Below are 24,956 nucleotides of genomic sequence, written 5' to 3'. Positions count from 1 at the left end.
TGTTCTATATTACTATCAAATTTTGTTTTGTACCTTTAGATGAAAATCAGATACCCATCAATCAGACACCTCAAAGTAACTATTACATTTTAAAATATACTCTCAATTTACATTTTAATTGGAAAATTTCTTACTGCTATAATTTTTAAGGACATGTATCTAAGAAGCTTAGTCCACCTTTCTCTTACTGCTTCTGCTGCCCAATATCAAAACCAAAAGACCAGTCAACACAAAAAAATATTCCCAAGAAGCACAGAACCATTTAGTGAATAAATGTGGGGAAAAAAAGCATAAAGTTAAAAATAAATTTCAAAAGATTCAATCTCAAATGAAAATTAAATCAAACCATGGAAAAAAATATGGAGCTGTTTTTGTTTCTAGGTATTTCTTAGATTACTTTGTCCATTTTTTTTAGTTTGCTCTTTAGGGAAATTATATATGTAAAACACTATATTGAGACTTGTCAATTAGAAGGCTATAAGCAGGAAAATGAGTGATCTAACTTTTAAGTAACATTTGGCCAAACCTTTAGAAAATTGGCTTATGAAATGGAAAGAAGGCAAAACCTACATCATCCGCTTGCTTAACAGCATGCGTCAGCACTCTCCTAACGCCGCGATGCGCTTCCTTCAGAATTAAGCAATTCTATTAAAAGAACTTTTCTTACCCTCATCCTTCCATTCCTTATCGCCGGCCCATCTTCTGCCAATCTCAACACGTACAAATCCATTTTGTATTCCCTTCCTCCACGAATGCTGAATCCAAATCCTTTGGCTCCTTTCTCCATGTCCACAGTGAAATAATCAAAATCCTTTGGAGTCGGGGAGAGAATGGGACAAACAATTGTTTACTATCAAAGAAGCTTCTGTGGTCAGTCCTGTTCTTTTCTCTCACATAGTGTGTTTCAAATGACATAGTGTTGTGAGAAGTAATCTGACTTCACAGTCCAGCAAAATGCAAAAGAAAGTTCCAAAAGTTGGAGCAGATCAGAACACAGTTTACTTGGTCACTGGAGAAACTACTGTGTAGCTAGTTTACTTTGGTGTTCATCAGTTTACTCAGCAAACACGTAATTATTGCAGATAGGCCTGTGTGATATTTTCTCTCCTTTGAGTTTTCTCATTCACTGCTGTTGAGCACCATAAATAAATGTATCAGTCTTGTGTGTGCATATACGTGTGTGTCTGTAAATTAGAGATTTGCTGATTAGAAAATGAAATTGAATGGGATCTTACTACAACTTTCTACTGCGCAGACTACTGAATATAAAGTTGGAGTGTAGAAAATCAATTTCTCTTTTACACAAAATGTAATATGTCCAAAATTTCCTGACCTTCACTGTTCTTAACATTTTGGCAGGATAAGGGTGATCTTTAATCCAAAATAAAACACAATGTAGTCTGAGAGAGTTGAAATTGTATTTAATTTGTATCTTGGTATCTAGTTGCCAGGCATTGAATATTTACTGGATACCAAGCTCTGGTCTAGGTACTTTTCATAAAGATTGAATCCTCATCATAGCCTGTAAGGAAGAACTTTCCTTTAGGAAACTGAAGCTCAGAGGGGTTATGGAAATTATCATGGGATGCATTTAACATGTACAAATAATTATAAGAATGACTGTAGTATAGACAAGGACTCAGTGCTTGTTACAGAAGTTACAGACTCAGGAATGAAGCCAGGCCTGGCTTGTCCTTACGCATAGGGGCTTGGTCTTTTACCACCAATAGGAGGTAGCGGGGCTTGCAAATACTCATGGGTCTAAAATACCTCCATTGCTGGCATCTGTAAAACATTCTGCATTAGCAGCACCCTCTGAGGTCCCAGATAAGAGAGCATTTTTCAACTCTGACAAAGTAATATACTGGGAGTTAGGAAATATTAGCAGGGACTAGTTCATTCCATTATTACTCACCCACTTATTGACTGATCGATTGTCCTGCTTTATTCTGAAATAGATTTATTTATTCAGAGCGTTTTGAGGATGTGGGTGTTACCCAGATGATATCATAACTAAGAAAAGAACTTGGGCTATCTTTCTCAGAAGAGTGTTCTTTCCTCTGCCTCCCATTCTATTTCACTGTTTGCACTTCAGGAAGTATTGGTCCCAGCCTGTGATGAAATCAGGAACTGAGGTACCTGGGGCTGCCTGTAGTCTGACAGAGGGTACTGCCTGGTGTCGGGGGAGTGCTGCCTGTAGTCCAGCAAGGGAGGCTGCCTGTAGTCCAAGGGTGGGGGTTGCTGGTAGTCCCCTCCTGGGGGCTGCCTGTAGTCCAGTGGGGGCTGCCTGTAGTCTGTGAATGGAGGCTGTCGGATGTCTGGTTTCACATCTTGTCTTGCTTTTACTTCTGACCTGTAACTGAATAAATGGAAATAGGATTTACTTTGGTATCTCAGCATTCTAAGGAGATGAGAATGATCAAATGATCTCTGAGCACATGTGGGCCACTCCTCTTGGTCGTTTGTTTGCATATTCAGGATTATGAGAAGATAAACTAAATGATAAATATTATTTTTCAATCTTCATCTTTATTTGGCTCCTTAAGATATTAAGGTGAAAATGATGGTTCAATCAGAACTGTGTGGAAAAGGACTTATGAATATCCCTTTTTACCTTTGGCTATTTAGAAACTGTATAACCATAGCAAATCTAGGGAGTTAAATACTTAACCCAAATATCATCCCTAAATATCAGTCTGTCTTAACACCAATAAACCAACTCTGTGTGTGTGTGTGTGTGTGTGTGTGTGTCTCATGCACATACCCCTTGGCAGACCATTCATTACTTTATGAAAACATGATTTGCATGATCTCTAAATACTCTACAAATACACAACTAAAGGCTATTTTAACCTGTTGAGTTTGGTCTTTTTGAATATCTTAGAGAGAAGTGTTGGTAAGGAGCAATAGTAAGGTATAATCACCAACTGCAAATCAAGTAGAAAGTCACTAGCTTATTGCTAAGATTAGAAACATATTAGCAGAGTTTGAATACTAGACTGTACGATCAGATCAAGTATCAGATACTATCATGGTTATAAGATGGAAGGAAAGACGAAAATGTTTATGTTCAACATTTATCGCTTTCTTATTTCTAGATATTAGTTACCAATAAAATAAAGACAGAGACCAGAAAAACTGAGGGGATTCCCAGTTCCAAAAGGGGACTAAAATAGCCTATACCTGCCTTTATGGGATCATTAATAAGGTAAACTGAAAAATTAGCACCACAGTACTGAGGGCACTAATTCTGTAGTTCCTTGCCTATTGCCACAGCAACAGTCTATAGTGAGCTACTCAGGGATGTAGATAGGTTGAAAAATACTTTGTACATAATAATGATTTTATCTAAAGTTAACATGGAGGGTTTGAGGAATTGAGAAAATATTAAGCACCAAGGAAAAACTCAAATATGTCAGGAAAACAGGTTTAAAACCAGTCAAATTTTTACCTTTAAGACTAGAAGTTTTTTTTTTTTAAACTGGCATACGGTCTCACTGATGTTGATTATATTAAATGATTTTTAAATAACACGTGAACAATTGCCATTACTGTAAGCTAGTATTTGAGAGGACATACTGAAAGTATATACATTAATAGATGTATTTATTTGGGATTTTTTGGACGGGGGTTAGTAATGTAGTTATTTTAATCGATGCTTTAAGTAGGTCCCACTTGTTATTTAACCTGCAGAAGTGACATTCCTTTTGTAAAATGCATAATTTAGGCTTTGCTTTATACTTCAGCAAGCTGTCCACTCACCTGCTGAGTGTTCATGCTGAGAACAGAATTATTTAACATATTCATTGAATAAGATGCTTACCTATGCAAATGAATGAATTACACACACACAAAAAATAACTGGGTGATATTTGTGCATCAGTTCTTTTCTAGAACTAGTTTGCTGGTGGTTTAGATGTTACATTGTTTTAAGTTATAGCACAGTTACTTTACTTTCATTATCTGTGTGATATTGGTATAAAATATCCATTACGTGTCCAATTTCCAACCAGATGTGTCACAGGTATAGCAAAAGAGAGTGAAATGCAAGAGTCTCCCCCAAAGATTACATAAATACTTAGAAATAGGAACAGTTAAAACTTGCAATAGCTATCACTCAAGCCTACATTCCAGCACTCAAACATCTTTCTACACCAGTGCCATGTGTCAGGATTTTATGTTGAACTGCACATTGAAGAATTCTCTAATTAAGGGAAAATACTATACTTAACTTTTTATGAGTGTTGCTAACCTTTAAGTGAATGATACACTGGCTAGGGCAAAAGTTATATTACTTTGAATTTGTAAAACACTTTAAGAAAAATTCAGGATTATTTAAAAAAAAACCCAGCCTCTTTAAAGTTCCTTTACTTATGAAAGAAAGTCATCAGTATAACTCTTCATGGCTATTAATTCCATTATTAAAGAGACTAGAGGTGATAAAAGCAGACTGCCAGTGGTAAATTGTAGCAGAATTTTATGGTATGAACAATTCCAGAAGCAAGGAAAGCTGCCCATGTGGTAGGGGACTTTATAGTGGGATGTGGCCTCATTTGGGCCTTTCGAGAATTTTTTCCAGCTTTAAGCATCTAAGGTTCAAAGTTTGTGAAAGAAGTCAATTTCCAATGCTTTTTCACTGACCTTGCTATTTAAAACAGCATCAAACATCAATTGCCCTTGCCGGGGAAGGTGAACTCTGCTATTTATACTGAGTTTTGGAATATATTTCATAATGGCTCTTTTGTTATTTTCAACAAATGCTTCTCCTTGAATGGTGTTTTGCTTATGTTCATATTTTGTGTTTCCTGAGCACAAACGAAAAGGATATGAAAGGACAGAGAAGTGGGTAAAGGTGTGCAGGGTGCCAGTTGGAAGCTAATCCAAGAGTAAATAAGACAGGATGAAATATTTGCTCACTCTAACTCATAAAATAAAAATTTGCAAGCAGATTGTCATTTTATTTGATCCCACTTTAACATGGAAACTGGCTCAATTTGATATGTAGGTGGGCACTTCTTGTACAAATGAACTAATAGGAAATTCATATTATGCACTTGGCATACAAGCTTTCTAGTTTAGAAAATGGCAAAGAGTTTTCTCTCTGATACCACAATCATCTTTAAATGCATCTAGGAAAATGGTCCTGGTATCTCTTCATTCTGTAAGATTACTGAATCTCTTCATTCATATGCAAATGAGCCACTCACTAACAATCAAAGTTAAGCCAGGAAACCTGAGTGCCAATGTAGGGCACTTTCCAGGCTTTTAATATTATTAAAGCAAAAATAGCTAAAAACTCTGGGCAAATGTGTTGATTTATAAAAATTTGGATCAGGTCAATCTATTAATCCCAGGGTCAGGAAATATTTTCTTCTGTAGTCAGAAGAATATATCCCCAAATCATTGCTTCTGTGATAGGCGCCGAGTCCTAGAAGTGAGCTAGTAGCAGATGGGGACAGGAGGGTGGCCTCGCTCAACTGTTATTCTCCCCACTGGGCTACAATACACCAGGGATGAGATTACCTGCCCCAAGGCTGGAAGCAAGAGCCCATCTTCAGGGCAGCCTGACTCTGGAAAGGTGAAGATGGGATTGTGGCTGGGAGGTTAATTGACAGTGGCAGAGCCCAAAAGAAGAGTCTGAAATGGGCTCAGGGACTTCTGGAGCACTCAGATCCTTCTTCTTCAGTCTAAAATAAATCCTGGGGAGAGCCCATGTTTTCTGCTGAAACACCAGCACACGGTGAGAGCGAGCACATCTGGGGCTTACTACTGAGGCCCCCAGGATTACTCCTCTTCTGGACTGTCAAATTCTTACTTTGTATCATGGCCTTACGGGGCTTACTCTCTTTACTTCTGTGGAATATATCAAAACCATAAACAGCTGAGGACAACAGACATTTACTTTACTATGAAAGCAAATGGGGGAAATCAGAATAGAACAGGGCTTCATGGAAATAACACCTGTGGCACAGGGAAAATATTTGCTTTGCAACAGTGTGAATGATGAACCTAGAGAGTTCTGGGACTCAAATCTGGTTCCCATTTCATCTTCATCAACACAGGAGTCAGGAGATGGGAAGCAGATGTTCAGAAAACATTAGAATCATGGAAAAGACCGGTGAGGGTTTTGTATTTAGAGATATTCCTGTGGGCTCTTCTGTTTTCTTCTTCAAAAGGTGAAAAGAACACGGGAACATGTCTTCATCTCTTTCTTTAATGGCTCAACCTAACCCAAGCTCCCTGTTACATACAAATCACAATAAGAAAATAACGTGGTTTTTATATGGCATCCTTTTTTTCCCTGGAAGTTCAAAGGGCCTTATTCGTATTAGTTCATGATGTGAAGTGGAAGAAGCTAAGACCATGGGTAGGAGTATATGAGGTGAAGTGCAGTAAAAACGCTAAGACTTATTAATGCTCTAATCCTTCAACATTTCCTCTTCTCCACACCACCATTATCCTCCAAGCAACCACCTTTATGGCTCAATGGACACTGGCAGCCCTCTCTGATGGCTTAGCTTGAATTCGCTCTGACTGACCTTCAGTCTGTTCTCTGTGGGGCTGACTGAGGGATCTTGAAAAGCGAATCCAGTGATGTCAGTCCTCAGCTTAACACCCTCCAATGCCTTCTCGCTACACTTAAGACCAAAATCTTTAAAATGCCTATAAGACCCTGCAGGGTGGGCTCCTACCGCCTTCACTGGCTTCATCTCAAAACACACCATTCCCTCCCTCTGCACGCTGCCTGCCCCTTCCCCGCCACCACTGGCCTTATTTCCCTCCATCTGCTGGCATGCTCCCTCCCCTCAAATGGCCTTTGTGTATGTTCTCCACTCTGCTTGGACTCTCTTTAATGTGCTTTTCAGCTAGTTAACCCCTACTCATCTGCAATCACACATCATTCCCTTAGGAAAAGTTCTCTTCTTGTGCAGGTTAGACACTTGTATTTACTAATAAAGCCACATTGATAACATATACACGATCTAGAAATTACACAAAGGTGCACAGGGCAATTTCTACTTCATGAAAATCTCTCTCCTGCCCTGTGGCCTGTCCTATCCCAAACTCTTCCTCTCCCTGCCTGCTTCATCTCTCAGAATCAAAGCCAGAGAAAACTTTACCTATTTTCATGTCCTTGCAGCTGAAGTGGTTGAGGAGGAGCTGGCTGGGTGACAGGACTGTTAGGGGTGGCTGGGCTTGGCTGGGCCAGAGGACTCTGCTGGGCCAGGGGGCTGTGCTGCTGTGCCATGGGGCTCTGTTTCTCTGAGCTGGGCGCCGAGGCTGGGCTGTTGAGCTCTGTAGTGGGGAACCAAAGTGGCAAATGCAGTCAGGTTGACATTGATAAAGGGCAAGAGGTGGCCAGAGGTGGTTAATCCTTGCCTCTTCAGATGACTCGTGGCTTTGGTTGTTTCAGTTTCTGTTAGGCTTTAAGACAGCAGCTTAAATTTATCAAGTTCCAACACCACTCAGAATTAGTATTCTTTCTTCAGTTGTGTCGCTGAACAAGGTTATGAACAGTCTCTTGTCATTTTGTCAGAAGAAAAGATTACAATTAAAAAAAAAACCTGTTAAAACTATGAAAAAAATAATTCAAAGGAGTAAGCTATAAAACATATTCTGTTTTTCCAGCATTACTTACTGAGAGAAAATGTTTAGTCTCTATTTTTTGGTTGTAATGAGAAGTGTTAACCAGTATTCTGAAGTTGGCATAAGGAACTAACCATAAAACAAGTAAATGCTTTCTACGGTCTTCTTTCCAGTTGCTTGTTACTCTTATTGCTAAATAACTCTCTGTATTCCATGGTTCTCCAGGAAAAAAGCAAACAAACGAAAAACCAAAAAAACCCAAAACATTGGATGGGAGAAGGTGAATTCATTTGCTGTTGTTAAAACCATTTCTTGGAATTTATTGTAATAGCATCAGATTTTCAACTCTTTGTTGGAATAAGAGCAAGACAGACATTTTAGACTGGGCAAATGTAGAAGCAAGTCAGACTTTTAGTGGGCAGTCTTGCTTAGAGTAAATTCCCATTGCATATTTTATACATAGTGGTGGCTGCAGATGACAAGTTAAAAAAACCATGGTGATGTTCTTTTTTTAAATTTTTAGTTAGGTGATGAAAAGGAGGTGATCTATTAGCATTTTCTTATAAATCACTCTTCTTTCTTTTCTCACAGCCTGAAATTTTAAATTTCTTTTCTACTCACATCAGGGTTTCTCAACCTTGGCATTATTGATGTTTTGGGTCAGATAATTCTTTGCTGTGAGGACTGTCCTGTGCACTGTACGATTTTTAACAGCATTCCTGCCTTCTACCCACCAGATGCCAGTAGCATCCTACTCCAATTATGACAATCAAAAATGTCTCTAGACATTGCTAAAAGCCCCTGGGGTTGGGGAACAAAATCACCTCAGTTGAGAAACAGTGTTTTATATATAAAGTCAGGTGGCTGTTAGGTGCCTATTTGTCAGAGTCCCAAGGTGCAATCAGGAGTCTAAGAAAAACAGCAACCAAGCTGAGTGAGCCTATTACTCTCCATGTGGTACTCTGCGGTCCACTCACCAGTGAGCTTCAGGGACTGAATTCTCAAATATCATTAATGAGTCAGCAGCTACAAACTAGTAATGAACCCACTGTGTCTAGAAATGGTGAATTTATGGTGAATAGGTTCATAGAACTTCATGGCCCCTTAAGGCATGGCTGTGAATTGTGATGCTCACCACCCTTCAAGCCTCAGGGTGGAGTCCTTGTACAGAGGAATTCAAAAGGCTAAGTGGGAATTTAAAATTCTTATCAGATGTAACATTTTCTAAATGAGCTCCCTTTATACCACAAAACTTCCTCAAGCTTTTCAAAATCAATCTGACTTTGAAGAATCCTCCAGAGCTTACCTATAACATGAATATGTGTTTTTTTCCCTCTTCTTCAGATTTGTAACTATCATCTCTGTTGAATAGGTTCTGGCTTAATGTAACCATAAAAATAGAACTCCTGGGACCACAGGGAATAATTGAATAATCCAGTGTCATGGAATTCACACTACTTATCTATAATGTCATACAGCTTGATTTGAAATTGGTACTGAGTAAACAGAATATGAGTTGCAACAGAATGTGAATGTTTGCAAAAGTGGAAATAACTACCAATTTCTGACACTCTGACACCACACCAGGGCAGCCAGGTGAACTCCATGACCTGGCTCCGGCACTCACCCTCCTGAGGAATGATGCGAAGGGTGACACTGAGGCCTGCATCCTTGATGAGCTTCACGATGTCTGCGTGAGGCATGTTGATGATAGACTGGCCATTCACTGCCAAGATCCGGTCTCCCACTTTTAGTTTTGCACAGCGATCTGCAGGACTCCCATCAATGATGCGTCCAATTTTATGGGGCACAGCTAAAAAACCCCAACAGAAACAGATATCAGGGACATTACCAATATATGCTCTAGTTTTGAGTCCCAGACCCACAGGAAACAATGCAATGTCAGAATTCCTTCTTTCATCAGTATATTTGCCTTTTGAAATCACAATCACTCCTATCAAATATGGTCCTATGCATACTACTGAGACCAGAGTTCCTAAAGTCGAGTCCTTTGTAGTGACAGGCCAATTCTAAACACATGGACCAGGGGTTCTCAAACTTTGGGGTGTATCATAATCACCATAAGATTAAAAACACAACTCTGGGCCTTACCCCAGACCTCGTGAATCAGAATGTCTAGGCAGGAGGTGAGGATCATGGAATTTTAAGAAGCTCCTGAGGAGATTCCAATATATACAAAATTTTGAGAACCATAGCATCACTCTCTGTGTCCAAGCTCATACTCCAGAGACAATGATACACAGTTTCAGAAAGATACAATAAATGCCAGGAATTTAATTTCCACCCTTTTATATTTTACATAGAGGAGAGAACAGGAACAGAAATAAATATATATATTAATATGGGCTGTAGCTGGCTGGTGAAGAAGTTTCCACCAACTTCCCACTCATCTACTAAGCTTCAGTTTAAAGATTCATGCAGTTTTCAAATCTTACCTCTTTCTTTTTCCTGATTTAATTTATTAAGTGGGGCTGAGATGTTGCTAATATCTGGTATATATTTCATCAAATCTAAGATGCCACTGATGATACGACATATCTTTATTTTATATACCACAAGAGAGGAAAAAACCCAACTTGGCCAATTAAATAATAAAACTCCATTGACTCTAAGATGTTCTCTAATTTTTTAAGATATTAAATATAAAAATGTATATTAGAATTAATGAAGTATAACAGATGTCTCTGTAAAACAACAAAAATTTATTTTACTTTTATTATTTAAATGTTTGAGGAGAGTACATGAAGATACAGATTTTCTAGCAGGTTGACTTTTGTTCAATGTAAATTTTTGAGTGCCTACCTGGATAGGCCGTTGGGGTCAGATATCACTAGTACATGGTGCCACTGTAACCTCCCCCAGGGAGCTTACAATCTAGAAACCTGCCCCTTTTACTTTCTCCTTTCAACACAGGAAGCCCTGGTCAGGATATCACCTGTCAATGACTCTGTCCTGTTGCTCTCCCCATGGAAGTCAGATATTGATTTAATCTGCATAAAGAGGCAAAGAGACACTCCACCATTCATTATGCTCCAGGGATGTCTGTTCCTTGAACCCTCAATCTTGTATATGTGTTACAGTGAAAGGCAGAACATTAGCTAATAACCATGGTAAGGAAGGACAATCAGTAAGTTAATGAACCAGCAACTTGATCATATTTCTATTGTGAAAGGTTATAGGCAGCATATGAAAATACTGGCTGAGCCTGTGTCTCCAAAGTGAAACTCGTCATGTTGGAAGCTCAAACACATTTTTATTTACCACAGGCAGTAATGGCATTAGTTAAGAACACCTTACTTAAAGCATATTAATAATCATCTTAGAGTTTTAGGATAATACATTTTTCAAGTAGAAATATAACAGGAACTCAATCATTTATATATTTTAAAAAATGACATAGGTATTAAAGTTGCTTGGTCTTCAAACATAAAGAGAATACACTTTCATTCCTGTATTTGTCCACTTTCATGGTCAATAGTGCCCTGGAACCGTCAATAAATGATATGGCTTCCATGGCCATAATATATATATATATATTGCTCTCTATTCTGTGACCTTTAGAAAGTTACCTGACCTTCTGAGTTTCTCTTTTCAACAGTAAAATTTGGATATTATCATTGACCTCATAGGATGGTTCTGAGAAGTAGAGAAATTATCACATGTAAAGTGACTAGAACAGTGCCTGGTATACACAAATTGATCTCTAAGAATTAACTTTTCTTTCATTCTTTTTATTACTATTACTTTTTGTTTCTAATATCACTATTGATATGTGTGTGCTTATGTATAGATACCAGCTAAAATTCTTTCTACCTGCCATAAACCCATAATACTGCTAAAACTAAAGGAACACTTTGCTTACTACAGAGCAATCCTTGAAGTATCAACCAGGATACTTCATTTGGGACAGACAGATGTGTTTTGGGATTATATAGACACTAGATGAGGCCAAGAATCCTGTTCATTTTCCTCCAGTTTCATAAAAAGATGTTGTAGGTCTCTGTAGAAAACCACCAATTTGTAAGTAAAAGTTTATTATTCAAAGGGAAATCAGCATAATACAGATCTATGCATGTGTGCACACACACACACAATTATGACTATATTGAAATATATATAATTTAAACCTTAACAAATCATGTAAGATACCCAAAGGCATTATCATTGCATGTTTGCAGTGGAAGAAACCGAGGCATAATGTGGTTAGCAATGTGCTCAAGGTCACATAGGCCAACCGGGATTTAGAATCCCAGTCTGTCAGATGCCATAGCCTTTGCTCTTAACCAAGTTACCACACTGCCTCTATCGACTTTACTGTCTTCTCCTTCCAATAGAGAACTTGCTTCATGAGCACCCGGAGCTTTTATTTGGTGACTGCCTCTTACCCTTAAGTAATAAGTCATAAACACTCCACCAGTGGCCCCGATCCAGGGGACAGTGAGAGGCAAGAACTTTGCTTGAAGCGGGTTCTTTGTGGCAGCTGTCTTTTGACAGGCGGCTGTGAGGAGGTGGGGAGGGGAGAGGAATAAGAGAAAGAGAGAGGAGAGGAGGGGATAGGAAAATTGCACAGTTCTTCAGATCCCTTTTAGTTAGAATTTCACATCATTGTGTCTCTCTTTTATTTAAAGTCATTTCTTTGGGTAGTAGAAACACTCGCATTTGAAATAAAATTTGAAAATACTTTTTAAAACACATAAAAGTGGTACTTGGATGATTTGCTATTTTGAATTATTTATGTCTCTGTTCCCCTTCATTATTGTAGATCACTTAGAATCTACTGGGCATAAAACCCCAAATGTTTCAAAACAAAGATTTCACACACACACACACACACACACAATCACACACTTATGTGCTCCACAACAGTAAAAACTAGTTATCATTTGTTAATTTACAGGCATTGTGCTAGGCACTGATTTTAAATTCTTACAGCAACAGTGTGAAATACTTGTAAAAGTATAATAATCGTACTTATTTTGTTAAGAAAACAAATAAGCATCAAAGCCAGAATTTGAACCTACACCCATGGCTTCAAATCTTGGGGTTACTCTCTTCTTTTTTTGATATGTGGCAGGTTGAAAACAGTTTGAATTATGAGTGAGGAAATTATAGGTGAGATTTAGCTTAGAAAAGCATGCTGCTTGAGAATTTAAGATGAAAGTTTTATTATAAACAATTATTTGTTATGATGATAACTTAGTTTCAAGGCCATTTTGACTTTATTAGGTAGGTCGAATAAAAACTAAAATAAAAGAATAAAACCCAAAATAAAAAAATAAAAACCAAAATAAATTCTCTGGTAACCACATAGAATGATTGAGTGCTCATATAAAATCTGAGTACACAATTTAAAAATGTATATCCAGTAATTGGAAATACCTGATATAGTTTTAATAAAATTGTTTTCTATTGGCATTTACTTTAATAAAAACAGTACTTAAAACTCTTGGCAGGTGAAGATAGCCTCATTTTCCTTTACTAGTATTCTCCCTACATCTGTAAGTACATTGAATATTGATGTACAACAAATCATTGACAAGGGGTGTGCTCAGAGAGGATTCTCTCTGAAAACAAGATGCAGTTCCATTTGCCCAGTTATAAGGTCTAGAGAGCTTATGACCTAAGTGCTTTCTGTGCATGGCTAATGGAATTACAGAGCTTGGAAGAGGCCCTGACCTTGGTTTCTATTATTAGGATGGATGGTAGTCATTAATTCTCTGAGAATTGATGACTAAGGTAACTGCCTGAGTGCAGTCCATTTAGACAGCATGCCTTCCAGACATCACATGTCAGGCAGCAACATAAATCAAGTCTTTGGATCAGTCTTAACACAGTGTGCTTAGGATACACAGATATTTGGGAAAAATTGCAATATGTCATGTGGCTCTGAACATACTGATATTTGGGAAGGAGATAATGTATCACTAGTTAGAAATTTCCCTTTAATTGCAAAACATAAATTATGGAAGAAGAAACCCATCTTTTTTCCCTTTATTTCTTTCTGGGTAAAATACTGCTACACACCCACACATACACACACACACACACACATACTGCAATATGTTTTATATTTTCCTATAGATGAATGGGCTTTTTTGGGACTGTTCAACATAGCATACTTGGTTTAGTAGGAATATTAGACACTCAGGTTGGACTGGATATTTTCTAAGTTTGTTCTAAAGGTCTGGATTCTTTGGGTCCCTAGCCATCCACTATAGGAAGCAATGATCCTCCCTTTTTGCTGTTGTGTTCTCTTCTGGGACCTTTGTTTGGTTTACTCAGGCTCTGATCAACCAATGACCTCTTATGGAGTTCCATCTTGGGTCGATTCCCATAAAGAAGATGGCATGATTGCCTAAGACATGCTTTGTGACGGATTCTTCCTGAAACTCTTAGTTACACCAGAGGGAAGGAGTAGTTGATCCCCCCACTGTTTTTCATATTTCCTTGTTGTTTTATATGTATTTCATTTCAGAGAAAGACAAGCCTGTGACTAATGTTTACATTTAATTATCTCCTTGTTAATAGATTCCATACAGTGGAGCTATATATGAAGAAAAGCATTATACAGGGAAAGTGGATTCTACATCAATCATGTCAAACTTACAAGTGAGAAGTTTTTAAAATGAGTGCGACAAAAACAAATATGTCAAAGGCAATCAATAGTGTAAACTCTCATTAGCTCACAATTCCATTAATTTGTGAAGGTTAAACAACATGCCATTAGCTTAAAGAGGCAAAGGAAGTTAGTTTGGGTTTCAAATCTGTGACCCGATATGAAAATAATTTTTTTAATTGGATGATTCCAGTTGGTTTTCTTAAAATAATCTGTGAAAATTATTCACTATCTAGTTTTTAAAATGTAGATTGAGGCAGGAGGATCGACTACTCCATCAACAACATGTTTCTGTATAGCATCTTTCGAGTAACAGGCACAATACTAGGCCTAGTGGGGAAGCCAACAATAAAACAACACATGGTATTAGCCCTCAAGGAACTCATAGTCTAGTTAAGGAGACAGGGATAATCAAATAAAAACACTTAAAATAAAACACTTAAAATAAAATAGCAAATCCATGGTAAAGGCAACATGCAATGAGAAGAGTAGAGAGGAGGAGCAAATTACTGAGTCCAGGTACGGACTCAAAGAGTGAAAATGCTTTGTAGGTGGGGTCTCTCCTGCCCTCATGATTACTGTTTCCCTCTCAGCTTCTTGATAAGATGCTTTGTCCAGCTCCCCTGGATGGACACTGAACATATAAGAACAATAGAATAGTAATGGTCATAGTGTTCCTATCTCTTCGATACCTGGTGAAGAATACTGTTTTTCTGTCTTCAGAAACCTGAGCCTACTCTTAATCTTGCTTATTTTCCATCTCTCTTTCCTAGAAGTCCTGAATGAATATGTTCTATGGTGACAAACCCATTTAGCTAGATGTTGTCCCTTCCTGGAATGTGACACAGTGTCCTTTGAAAGAGATTTTCTTGGTCATCAGGGGGTGAAGATGTGAGAAAAAAAACATGTGTTTGGTATTTAAAAAATTTTTGGTAAAATTAAGAAAAAGCAGACTGTATGACTTGTTTTCCTCTAGAAGTCTGTGAAATTTAGCTTTTCAAAAATGAAAACATCTTCCCTGAAATTCATAGCCAAAGGAGCTACAAGATCCAAAATCCAGCAGCTGGTGTTTTAAAGACTGCATATTCCAAAAGTGCACTTTCCACCACCACCTATGAGTCATTCTATTGTGGTTGAATAGTTTAGTTACCCTGCACTTGGTAATTAGCAGATGGTCAGAAGAGAATGGGAAGAGGGGACCATTACCAGCAATTTGGGAGCCCAGCTGAACTGTTTCCAAGGGCAGAAGGTACCATATACAAAGTATTAACTACATGACTAGAAAGAAAGAAACACACCTCAGCTGTATCTTACCTTGTATGCTTTTATTTTGTTGAGAGTGAACTGGTAATCTAAAGAAATCTCATTGCGTTAGGAATTATAATTAGCTATTGCTTGATTGTTCCTACTATTTGGAACACAAGGCTGGGTTAAAATGGTTTTGTTTGGAAGTATTTGGTGAGCTTGTAGACATAGGGCCAGTTTTATGAGTGTGTGACCTGTGAGCACGCAAGTCCTCACTCTCAAAAGGGCCTTGTGTTTGGTTTAATGATCTGCTGTCACCATCTTGACATTCTTAATAATTTTTCAACAAGGACCTCACATTTTCATTTTGCACCAGGCCTTGAAAATTATGTAAAAACAAATTGTTTTACTCCTTTTTAAAAATAGTCACAACACTCTAGTCAAGATGGTAGAGTAGATGAATGTCGTGCTCGCCTCCTCTCATGACATCAAAATTACAACTAAATTATAAAACAACCACATTTGAGAACCACCTGAAGACTAGCTGAACAGAAGTCTTACAATTAGGATATAAAGAATAAGCTGCAATGAGACCAGTAGAAGGAGTGGGGATGTAAAACAAGCTGGTCTTGCACCCACGTGTGGCAGTTAAAAATTGGGAGGTCCCCCCTGTGACTGGTGCCAACTCTACATCAGGCCCCTCAGCCCAGAGCACCAGTGCTGGGAAGAGGAGTCCCTACAACTCCTGGCTGTGAAAATCAGTGGAGAGTCTGTCCAGGTGAGAGGGAGGGCTGCTAGAGTCCCAGCCATTCCTCTTAAAGGGCCCATGCACAGACTTACTTGTTAATGGAATCACTTGCTCTGAGCTCCGATGCTAGGGCAGAAGTTCAGAAAGTTCCAGGGACATATGAGGAGAAACTGAATTGTCTGGCTTTGGAGAGAGGGCTGGAGGCACAGCTCTGGCTGGGACAGAGTTCTGGCAGGCACCACTGTTCCTTTGTTGAGCCCTCTACCCAGACAGCTGACAGGCGCAAGCAGGCACCATAGCTGAGTCTCCATACGCTTGGCTAACATTGTTCGCCCCACCCTGGTGACTCCCTAAGACCCCACCCCACCCAATACACGCAACAGCCCAAACCTCTTTCAGTGGCTGTTCCTTACAAGCTGCTGCCCAGGCCATGCTGCAGACTTTTCTGAAGTCGAAGGTCAACAAGCCCCAAACAAGCAGTGGCTGGCCTTGGCATGCCTTTTATCTCTTGCTAAGTGCCCTCAAGCATTAGTTGCAGCTGGCCTCAGTTCATAGCACCTCTAAACACAGCACAGGCAGCGTCCAACTGCAGATCATTTTGCAGCTCTTACCAGGTGGCCCTGGGTGGGGCACAGGCAGCACCTGACCTGGGCCTGCACCAAAGCCACTCCCAAGAGGCCCCAGAATCAACACACATGATGGCTGGCTTTAGACCATGTTAGAGCACCAGCCGATTAGCTCCACAAACAGCACAACCAAAGGGTAGACTTGGAAGGCAGCAGAGCCCTGGTAAACCTAACCCTGCTCTGTGGGATCAGCCTCTGCAAACAGATCGTCCACTGTGGTCAGCACCGGTCCTCATAGCCAGTCAACGTGAAGATCAGTCCTACTCACTGATGTGCTAACAGCAACTAAGACTCAACTACAACAGGAGCAAATGCACAGCCCACACAGGAGACACCTCTGGTCATGGCTCAGGTGATCAGGGAGTCTGCACCATTAGGCACCACAGGACACTTACTACATAAGGCCACTGTACTAAGATTGGGAGACATAACAGCTCTACCTAATACACAGAAACAAACACAGGGAGGCAGCCAAAATGGGGAAACAAAGAAAGATGTCCCAAATGAAAGAACAGAACAAAGTTCCAGAAAAAGAACTAAACAAAATGGAGACAGGCAATCTACCAGATGCAGAGTTCAAAACACTGGTTATGACAATGCTCAATGCAATTAGGGGAAGAGTAGATGAATTCAGTGAGAACTTTATCAAAGAGACAGAAAACATAAAAGTGGAGATAGAAAACAAAAAATAACCAATCAGAAATAAAGAAAAAAAAAATAACTGAAATAAAGAATACATTAGAGGGAATCGATAATAGATTAAATGAAGCAGAGGACTGAATCAGAGATTTGTAAGATAAGGTAGCAGGAAACACCCATAAGAACAGCAACAAGAAAAAAGAATAAAAAAAAATGAGGATAATTTAAGGGGCTTCTGAGATAACATCAAGCAAACGTTTGCGTTATAGGGTACCAGAAGATGAAGAGAGAGAGCAAGGAATTAAAAACCTATCTGAAGAAATAATGACTAAAAACATCCCTAACCTGGTGATGGAAAAAGACATATAAACCCAGGAAGCACAGAGTCCCAAACAAAATGAATCCAAGGAGGCTCACACTGACACATTACAATTAAAATGCAAAAGGATAAAGACAAATCATAATTAAAATACAAAAGGTTAAAGACAAACAGAGAATCTTAAAAACAGTAAGAGAAAAGTGGTTAGTTACCTATAAAGGAGTCCCCATAAGTCTGTCAGCTCAGTTGATTTCTCAACAGAAACTTTGCAGGCCAGAAGAGATTGGCATAAATATTCAAAGAGATGAAAAGTAAGGACCTGCAACCAAGATCACTCTACCCAGCAAAGCTATCATTTAGAATGGAAGGAAAGATAAAGAGCTTCTCAGACAAGAAAAAGCTAAAGGAGTTCATCACCACCAAACCAGTATTATAAGAAATGTTAAAGGGAATTCTTGAATAAGAAAGATAAAAATATATGAATAATAAAATGGCAATAGCTACATACCTACTAATTTAATTACTTTAAATGTAAATGGATTAAATTCTCCAGTCCAAAGACATAGGGTGGCTGAATAGATAAGAAAACAAAACCCATATATATGCTACATACAAGAGACACACTTCAGATTGAAAGACATAGACAGACTGAAAGTAAAGGGATGGAAAAAGATATTTTATGCAAACGGAAACGAAAAAAGCTGGAGTAGCAATACTTATATCAGACAAAAAAGACTTTAAAACAAAGTCTATAACAAGAGCCAGAGAAAGACATTTTATACACAATAGTCAAGATATGGAAACAATGTGTCAATTAATAGACAATTGGATAAAAAAGAAATGGTGCATTAAAACAATGGAGTATTACTTGACCATAAAAAAGAATGAAATTTTACCATTTGCAACAACATAGATGGACTTAGAGGGTATTGTGGTAAGTGAAATGAGTCAGACAGAGAAAGAAACACTAATGTGTGCCTATTATTTCTAAAATAATAAAAATAAAATACCACATTCTAAATCTTTAAGATAAAACCAAATGTTAGCATATTCTTAGAAATTTGCATAAAAATATAAAACTAAAAGCCAAGAAAAAAACAAAAGACAAAAATCTGAAGGTGAATCCCAACATTTTTGTGTGATTTGTGGAAGATGAATGGGCCTTTGTTGTGATATACTTCTGGTCAATAAGATATAAGTTGAAATTTTGGAGAGGGGCTTAAAACGACAATGAGAAATACAAAATAGTCACAGGGTTGAGATGCAGTATTATACTCCTATTCCAAACATGCCAATTTACCTTTCAAAGGGTAAGTTACTCACTTTTATGACAACTTTAGTTCCTGAATAAGAAGGTTCTTTTATTTATAATTTATTACAGAGGGCTTATCAAATTCTTACTAGGAAATATTGAATCATTCTACAAAATGAGAAAATTTTATAAAAATTTCAAAATTCATGTCATGATGTAGAAGGGGAAAGTACAAAGAATAATAATACTATCTTCTAATGACTCAAAATCTCTTGCAATTAGGACAATTTAATGAAAAATCTTAGTTTCCTGCTCTAATTCTCCCCATCTCATTCAGTTTTGTGAGCCAAAGGCAAACACTTAAAATCTTTCAGTTGTTTCTTCTTAACATTTTTAAATTATATTCTTATATGGCTATTTCTCAATTTGTCAACTTGAGTCAATATCTGTCTGTCCTGCAAAATGAGTTGCCACATTTTTGTCTTTAAAATATCTTCCCCATTCATGCCCATTCCTTTCTTCTTCATTAACTACAATTTTATTGGTATCTAAGAAATGGGAAGAGATAGTATGTTATTATTTTACCACCGTTAAATATAAATTAGAAATATCATTCATAAATTTAAATTAGTTGTTGAAATTAATATTTTGATGTATCAGTTAGAGATTTGGACTCTATCTGGGAAAAATGATCAATAATTTGTGTACCCAAACTTTAAAAGTTCTCTTGTTTCCTGTAGTCCTGACAGATACAAATATAAAAGACAACTGATTTCAAGAATTGAGAAAATGTCATAAAATTACATTTTATCAACCCCAGGTATTGGGTTAAAAATTTTCAATAGAACCACAATTCTTTCCTTTCTCTATGTCTCTTAACTGCCTTTTGAGACTACACTCCCATCAATGTACTTGACTCTCAGTAATTTCTCAGGTGGCCCCGTAGAACTGGTTGATAGTTATAAGCAGGTGTTGCTGGAAAATCATGTTTCTCGTTTTTATAGATGTGGTGTATTCTATCTCTGCCATCTCTTTTTTCCTTTTATAGTTTCTGAAATTGTGTTTTGTAAAAAGTCACTTGGCTATCTTCACACAGTTTCCCTGTTATAATAGCTAAATGTCAAAAGCAATCAGGTGCAATATCAGCCTTCCATTGTATTCCCCTAAGCCCTTTGGTAGATAATAATTTCTTACAATATTTTCTTAATGTAGAGGAAAACAGCTACTAACCCAGGCAAATGATCCCTCCTGAGCCAGCTGTCCTTTTCAATATGTTATCCAGAAGATTACATGAATATTTATTGGTTCTTTACTTTCTCAAAGAAGCCAAATTTCCACTAAAAGATATGTATCATGTTTTAACTTGAAATAATGCAATTTTGCATGACTGGATGAAACTAAATTCAAAAAGACCCCCAAGTACAGTGTTTAGGAGCTAGAAGATCTTGATCACATATTGGCTTTGCAAACAACTTGCAGTGTGACCTCTGAATGGACAAATAAATCATGTCGGCATGTCCCTACTTAAAAAGAGAGGCCATCTCTGTGTTATAGTTTTTCTTACTCTTATCTTTCTTATTTAAATATTTCATGTTTTAACTTTTTTTGGAATTTTTGCTAACATGTATTTTCTCTCATTGTTTGTATTTCGAAGCATAGTAAGTATATGTATTTTCATTTTTACTAAGCAGACATATGTCTCCCTAATAATTTCACCTGAGATCATCGTAAAATGATTTTTATTACTCCAACATGAGAAATGAAAAAAGAAGCATTGAAGAGTCTAAAAATATACTTTGTTCTTCACAGTTAAATCTCCAAATTCCAATTACACTCTAGAGGGAAGAGACCAAAAGTGAAAAAGCATTTCACCAAAGAAGATACAAAGATGACAAAAAAAGCCAATGAAAGTATCCTCAATATCATTAGTCTTTAGGGAAGAAATGCACCTTAAAACTGAAATGAGATACTACTACATATCTATTAGAATAGCTAAAATTAAAAAAAAAACAACAACAAAAGTTGAAAATAACAAATACTCTAAAGGATGTGGAGCGTCTGGAATTCTTATACAGGGGAATATAAAATGATACAGCCATCTTCGAAAATAGTACCATATGAAACAGCAACCCCACTCTTCAGTATTTACCCAAGTGAAATAGAAACGCGTCTTCACTTAAAAATCTTTATGAAAAGGTTCATAGAAACTTTATTCATAATCATCAAAACCAGGAAGCAATCCAAATATCCTTCTCCTAGGGAATGGATAAACAAACTGTGGTATATCCACACAGAGGAATACTATTCACCAATTAAGAAGGAACTAAATATTGACACATGAAACAACATTATGCTAAGTGGAAAGCCAGACTCAAAAGACTACATACTGTATGATCCCATTTATATACTAAAAGGCAAAACTATAGAGCAGAAAACAAAGTTGTGGTTGCCAGGGCTGGGGGTGGCCTGAGGGGTTGACTTCATTGTTACATAATTGAGCATGTGTGTCAAAACTCATAGACTAAAAAGGGTAAAATTTGCTAAATGTAATTAAATCTTAAAAATGGGAGAAAAAGTGAAAAAGTGGGGGTTGATAAAGAGGTGATTTTGGATAGAAATCAATAGGGGTAAGTAAAATAAAAACTGATGTTGAATGCGTAGGAGAAAGGAGGTGGGAAGGAGAGAGTGGGAGGGGGTCAGGGAAGGCATCAGAGAGAAAATGCTGCCTAGTCTGTATTTAAAAAGATGGACAGGACTTTTTCAAATGGGCAAGAATGGGGAAGGCATCACAGTCACAGGTGATGTGACTTACAAATGTATAGATTTGTGGATTAGCAGAGTTTGTACTGTGGGTATGAGAGTGCAATGAACACAAACAGAGAGACCTGGGGTAAAGGTATTAAAGGTATCATGACAGATCATAAAAGGCCTTATGTGTTGTGCTAGAGAGCTTGGAATTTTACAGCTAAATGAGAAGTCACTAATGAATGAAGAAAGTTAAGTGATATCATCAACCCGTTTTAGAAAGAGTATCATGGTGGCAGTGTGAAGTAAGGGCTGAAGGATAGGAGGGTGGGAAGAAGACACTTAAAGGCCACTACAATGCTCCAGAGCTGCACAGTCCAGCGTGGTAGCTGCCAGCCACACATGGCTATTTAAATTAATTGAAATAAAAGATAATTAAAAATTTAATTCTTCAGCCACAGTAGCCTCATTTCAAGTGCTCCACAGCCACTCGTGACTAGTGGTTATGGTGTTATATAATGGAGACTAAAATATTGCCATCATCACAGAAAGTCCTACTGCACAGTACTAATCTAGAACCTTAAGTAGGGCATTAGCAGTAGCAGTCAGGTGGGCCTGATGTATTCAAGTTTTATATCTGGAAAGTATATTTGGGTAACAGCTTGCCTTAGTCTCTCAAGAGTGAGAATGTAGTTGTGTATAAATTCAGCTACAATATGAACTTAGGTACTTAGGTAAAGCTTGTGATCATACACATTGATTGGAGCCGAGAGCCATGCCTGCCAGCCTTCCCTTAGCCACTTAGTACCAGGGAGCATCAATACCAATGGTGAACTTGGTGTCATAGTCTGGATGTTTGTGTCCTCCTCAAATTCGTATGTTAAAACTTAATCCCTAGTGTGGTGATATTAGGAGATGGGAGCCTGGGGAGGTGATTAGGTCATGGAGTCGTCATGAATGGGATTAATGCCCTTATAAAAGAGACCCCAGAGCTCTCCCTTGCCCCTTCTACCCTGTGAGAGCATAGTGAGAAGACATCTGTCTCTGACCTGCCAGTGCCTTGATCTTAGATTCACAGCCTCCAGAACTGTGAGAAATAAATTTCTGTTGTTTACAAGCCACTTAGTCTATAGTATTCTGTTACAGCGGCCTGAACAAACTAAGAAGACACTTGGCCACCAGGTTTTATTGTATTTTAATTTTGTCAAGTGCCTAGAAGAATGTGAGCTATTTTTCATCTTGCTGTTTATCTAGCAAGCCTAAAACATTTGAATGAAGATTTCTAAGTGGGAATATTCTTCTACCTCATGTTATCCTAACTGCTTTGTGCCAGAAAACCACAGGGCAAAACCTTTTAAGCTATGTGTTCTTTCTTGTTTACTGGACGATCCTCCTCTCATGATGAATCCATAAATGTACATTGTTATGATGAACAGTTTCCAAACAGAAGGTTTTGGGCACTTCACCCTTGAAAGCAGATGGATTTGTCAGGTGCCCAACATCTGGTCATGTTTGTGGAGTAAACCCTTGCCTGGCTTACAAAAATAAGATCTGGTAGAGGTCGGATTGGAAAATGAAAATGCCAACAGCAGGCCCCACTATTTAGTTAAATTTTTTTTGGCACCATATACACCTTAGGAATGCTTACTGATCATCACCCAGAAAAGGCTGACTGATTAATCTCTAGAAATAATTCTCAGAAAATACTGTCAATAGGTTGGGAAAAAAAAATCCAGCTTAAATTTCAAAATCATTGTTGGTCAAATGAACAAATAAAAAGAGCTTTTACCAGGATTTGGTATGGCAGGAAGGAGTTTGGGTAGAAGTACTCCCTGAGACTTTGGTGAAAGCTGGGGCTAAAAAGAAACGCTATTTTCCCAGTCCAAATGGGAAAAATATTCCCTAATAACACTCTTTCAATATAGCTGAAAAGTGGAGATAAATAACTACTGCATTCACTTAACGACATGTTTTTAAAATGGCTGTAAGTGTGGAATCAGCTTTTCTTATGTGGCTGATTGTTGGGGAAAAAGAAGAAAAGTAAAATTACAGAGACTTGAATCCAACACGAGGCCCTGAAAATGTGTCTTCTGCAAAAGTGACCTGCAGGCTCGGAATTTGTTTGAACCCCATGGGAGAGTGATGGGCATTTTCCACGGATAAAGCATGATCCTGCACCTGAAGTCTGACTGTCTTCACAGTTGTATTCTCCTTGTACTGTCTAGTGAACAACAAGGAGCTGCAGGACATAAGCCCAGAGGGAACAGCTATTGATCACCCACTTACGAGGTTTTAAGACAACTGAATAGCTACAGGTAAGAAGACACCTACACATTCACCTTCTGCTGCTGCCTGGAGAGTCTTTGAACACAATAATATAAACCTTCCTGAAAAGTGGAGAAAACTTATGATTTATGAGCTCCATTCAAACGATAAGAAAAATGGTCTAGAATTTTAAAAAACATACTGTGAGCACTCACAGATTTTTTTGGTAGGTTGCATTGCTGCTCTTTTTGAGAATAAATAAGAATGATGGTGCTTCTCCGTGGACTTATTTTAACAATTTAATGATCTTTAAATTTGTTAGTGCTAAGAGAATTAAATGTTTATATGTGTCTGTCCGTTTTAGTTACTAGATGCTTCAAAGTTCAGATATCAGAGTACTTAGAGTTTGATGCAAAAATCTTTTCTTGTTTGCTTGTCTGCTTACTGGTAGGACCTAGGCAGCCAGGTTTAAATTTGAGAACAAAATTAGTCATGCTCAGGATTGGAAAAAATGGAATTTAACCAATAGGTCCTATTCATTCTGCATTTTGGCTGAGGATGATCCTATAAAGAAGCAATGTGATTCAGAACTTGTTCGCTTGGAACTCAGTTAGGTTGCTTTGTTAATGAGGGTTGTGAAATGAATAAATAATCTGAGGTAATACTTTTTTCTAAGGAGCTTGGGATGCCGTCCAAACCCTCTCATTTAGGACGATATAATTATCGCTGAGGTGGTGCTCATACAGATGGATGGCGATTCCAGGAACAGTCAGTGCCAGGATGAAGTGAAAAAGTGAGCACACTGCGGCCGCCAGCCTGGCCCTTCGGAGGACAAGGGCTTTGCAACCCAGCTGCTTACGACTAGAGAGGCTGCCCACAGGCATGGAGATAGC

The 24,956-nt window shown here is 38.0% G+C and overlaps 1 protein-coding gene and 1 long non-coding RNA gene across 3 annotated transcripts in view; one reads left to right on the top strand and one right to left on the bottom strand.

Annotated features, from left to right (window-relative positions):
* Positions 1 to 24,956, bottom strand: part of MAGI2 (membrane associated guanylate kinase, WW and PDZ domain containing 2) — a 1,217,785-nt gene that overhangs the window by 93,173 nt on the left and 1,099,656 nt on the right. For both annotated transcript variants that reach the window (XM_039849352.1, XM_039849353.1), the window contains 4 exons: positions 9,215 to 9,400; positions 7,122 to 7,296; positions 2,140 to 2,359; positions 668 to 811 (listed from right to left, as the gene is read on the bottom strand). In XM_039849352.1, the coding sequence (XP_039705286.1) occupies positions 668 to 811; positions 2,140 to 2,359; positions 7,122 to 7,296; positions 9,215 to 9,400 (725 nt within the window). The remainder of the gene's footprint in view (positions 1 to 667; positions 812 to 2,139; positions 2,360 to 7,121; positions 7,297 to 9,214; positions 9,401 to 24,956) is intronic.
* LOC120591724 (uncharacterized) overlaps positions 2,051 to 24,956 on the top strand; it is a 43,503-nt gene continuing 20,597 nt past the window's right edge. Inside the window, exon 1 of the long non-coding RNA XR_005649966.1 lies at positions 2,051 to 2,135. This is a non-coding gene — a long non-coding RNA (uncharacterized LOC120591724). The remainder of the gene's footprint in view (positions 2,136 to 24,956) is intronic.

Source organism: Pteropus medius, unplaced genomic scaffold, assembly GCF_902729225.1.
Source record: "Pteropus medius unplaced genomic scaffold, Ma_sr-lr_union100, whole genome shotgun sequence".
In the NCBI taxonomy this organism is placed as follows: Eukaryota; Metazoa; Chordata; class Mammalia; order Chiroptera; family Pteropodidae; genus Pteropus; species Pteropus medius.
The sequence above is the reverse complement of the archived record's forward strand: the minus strand, read 5'-3'. Positions and strand labels throughout refer to the sequence as shown.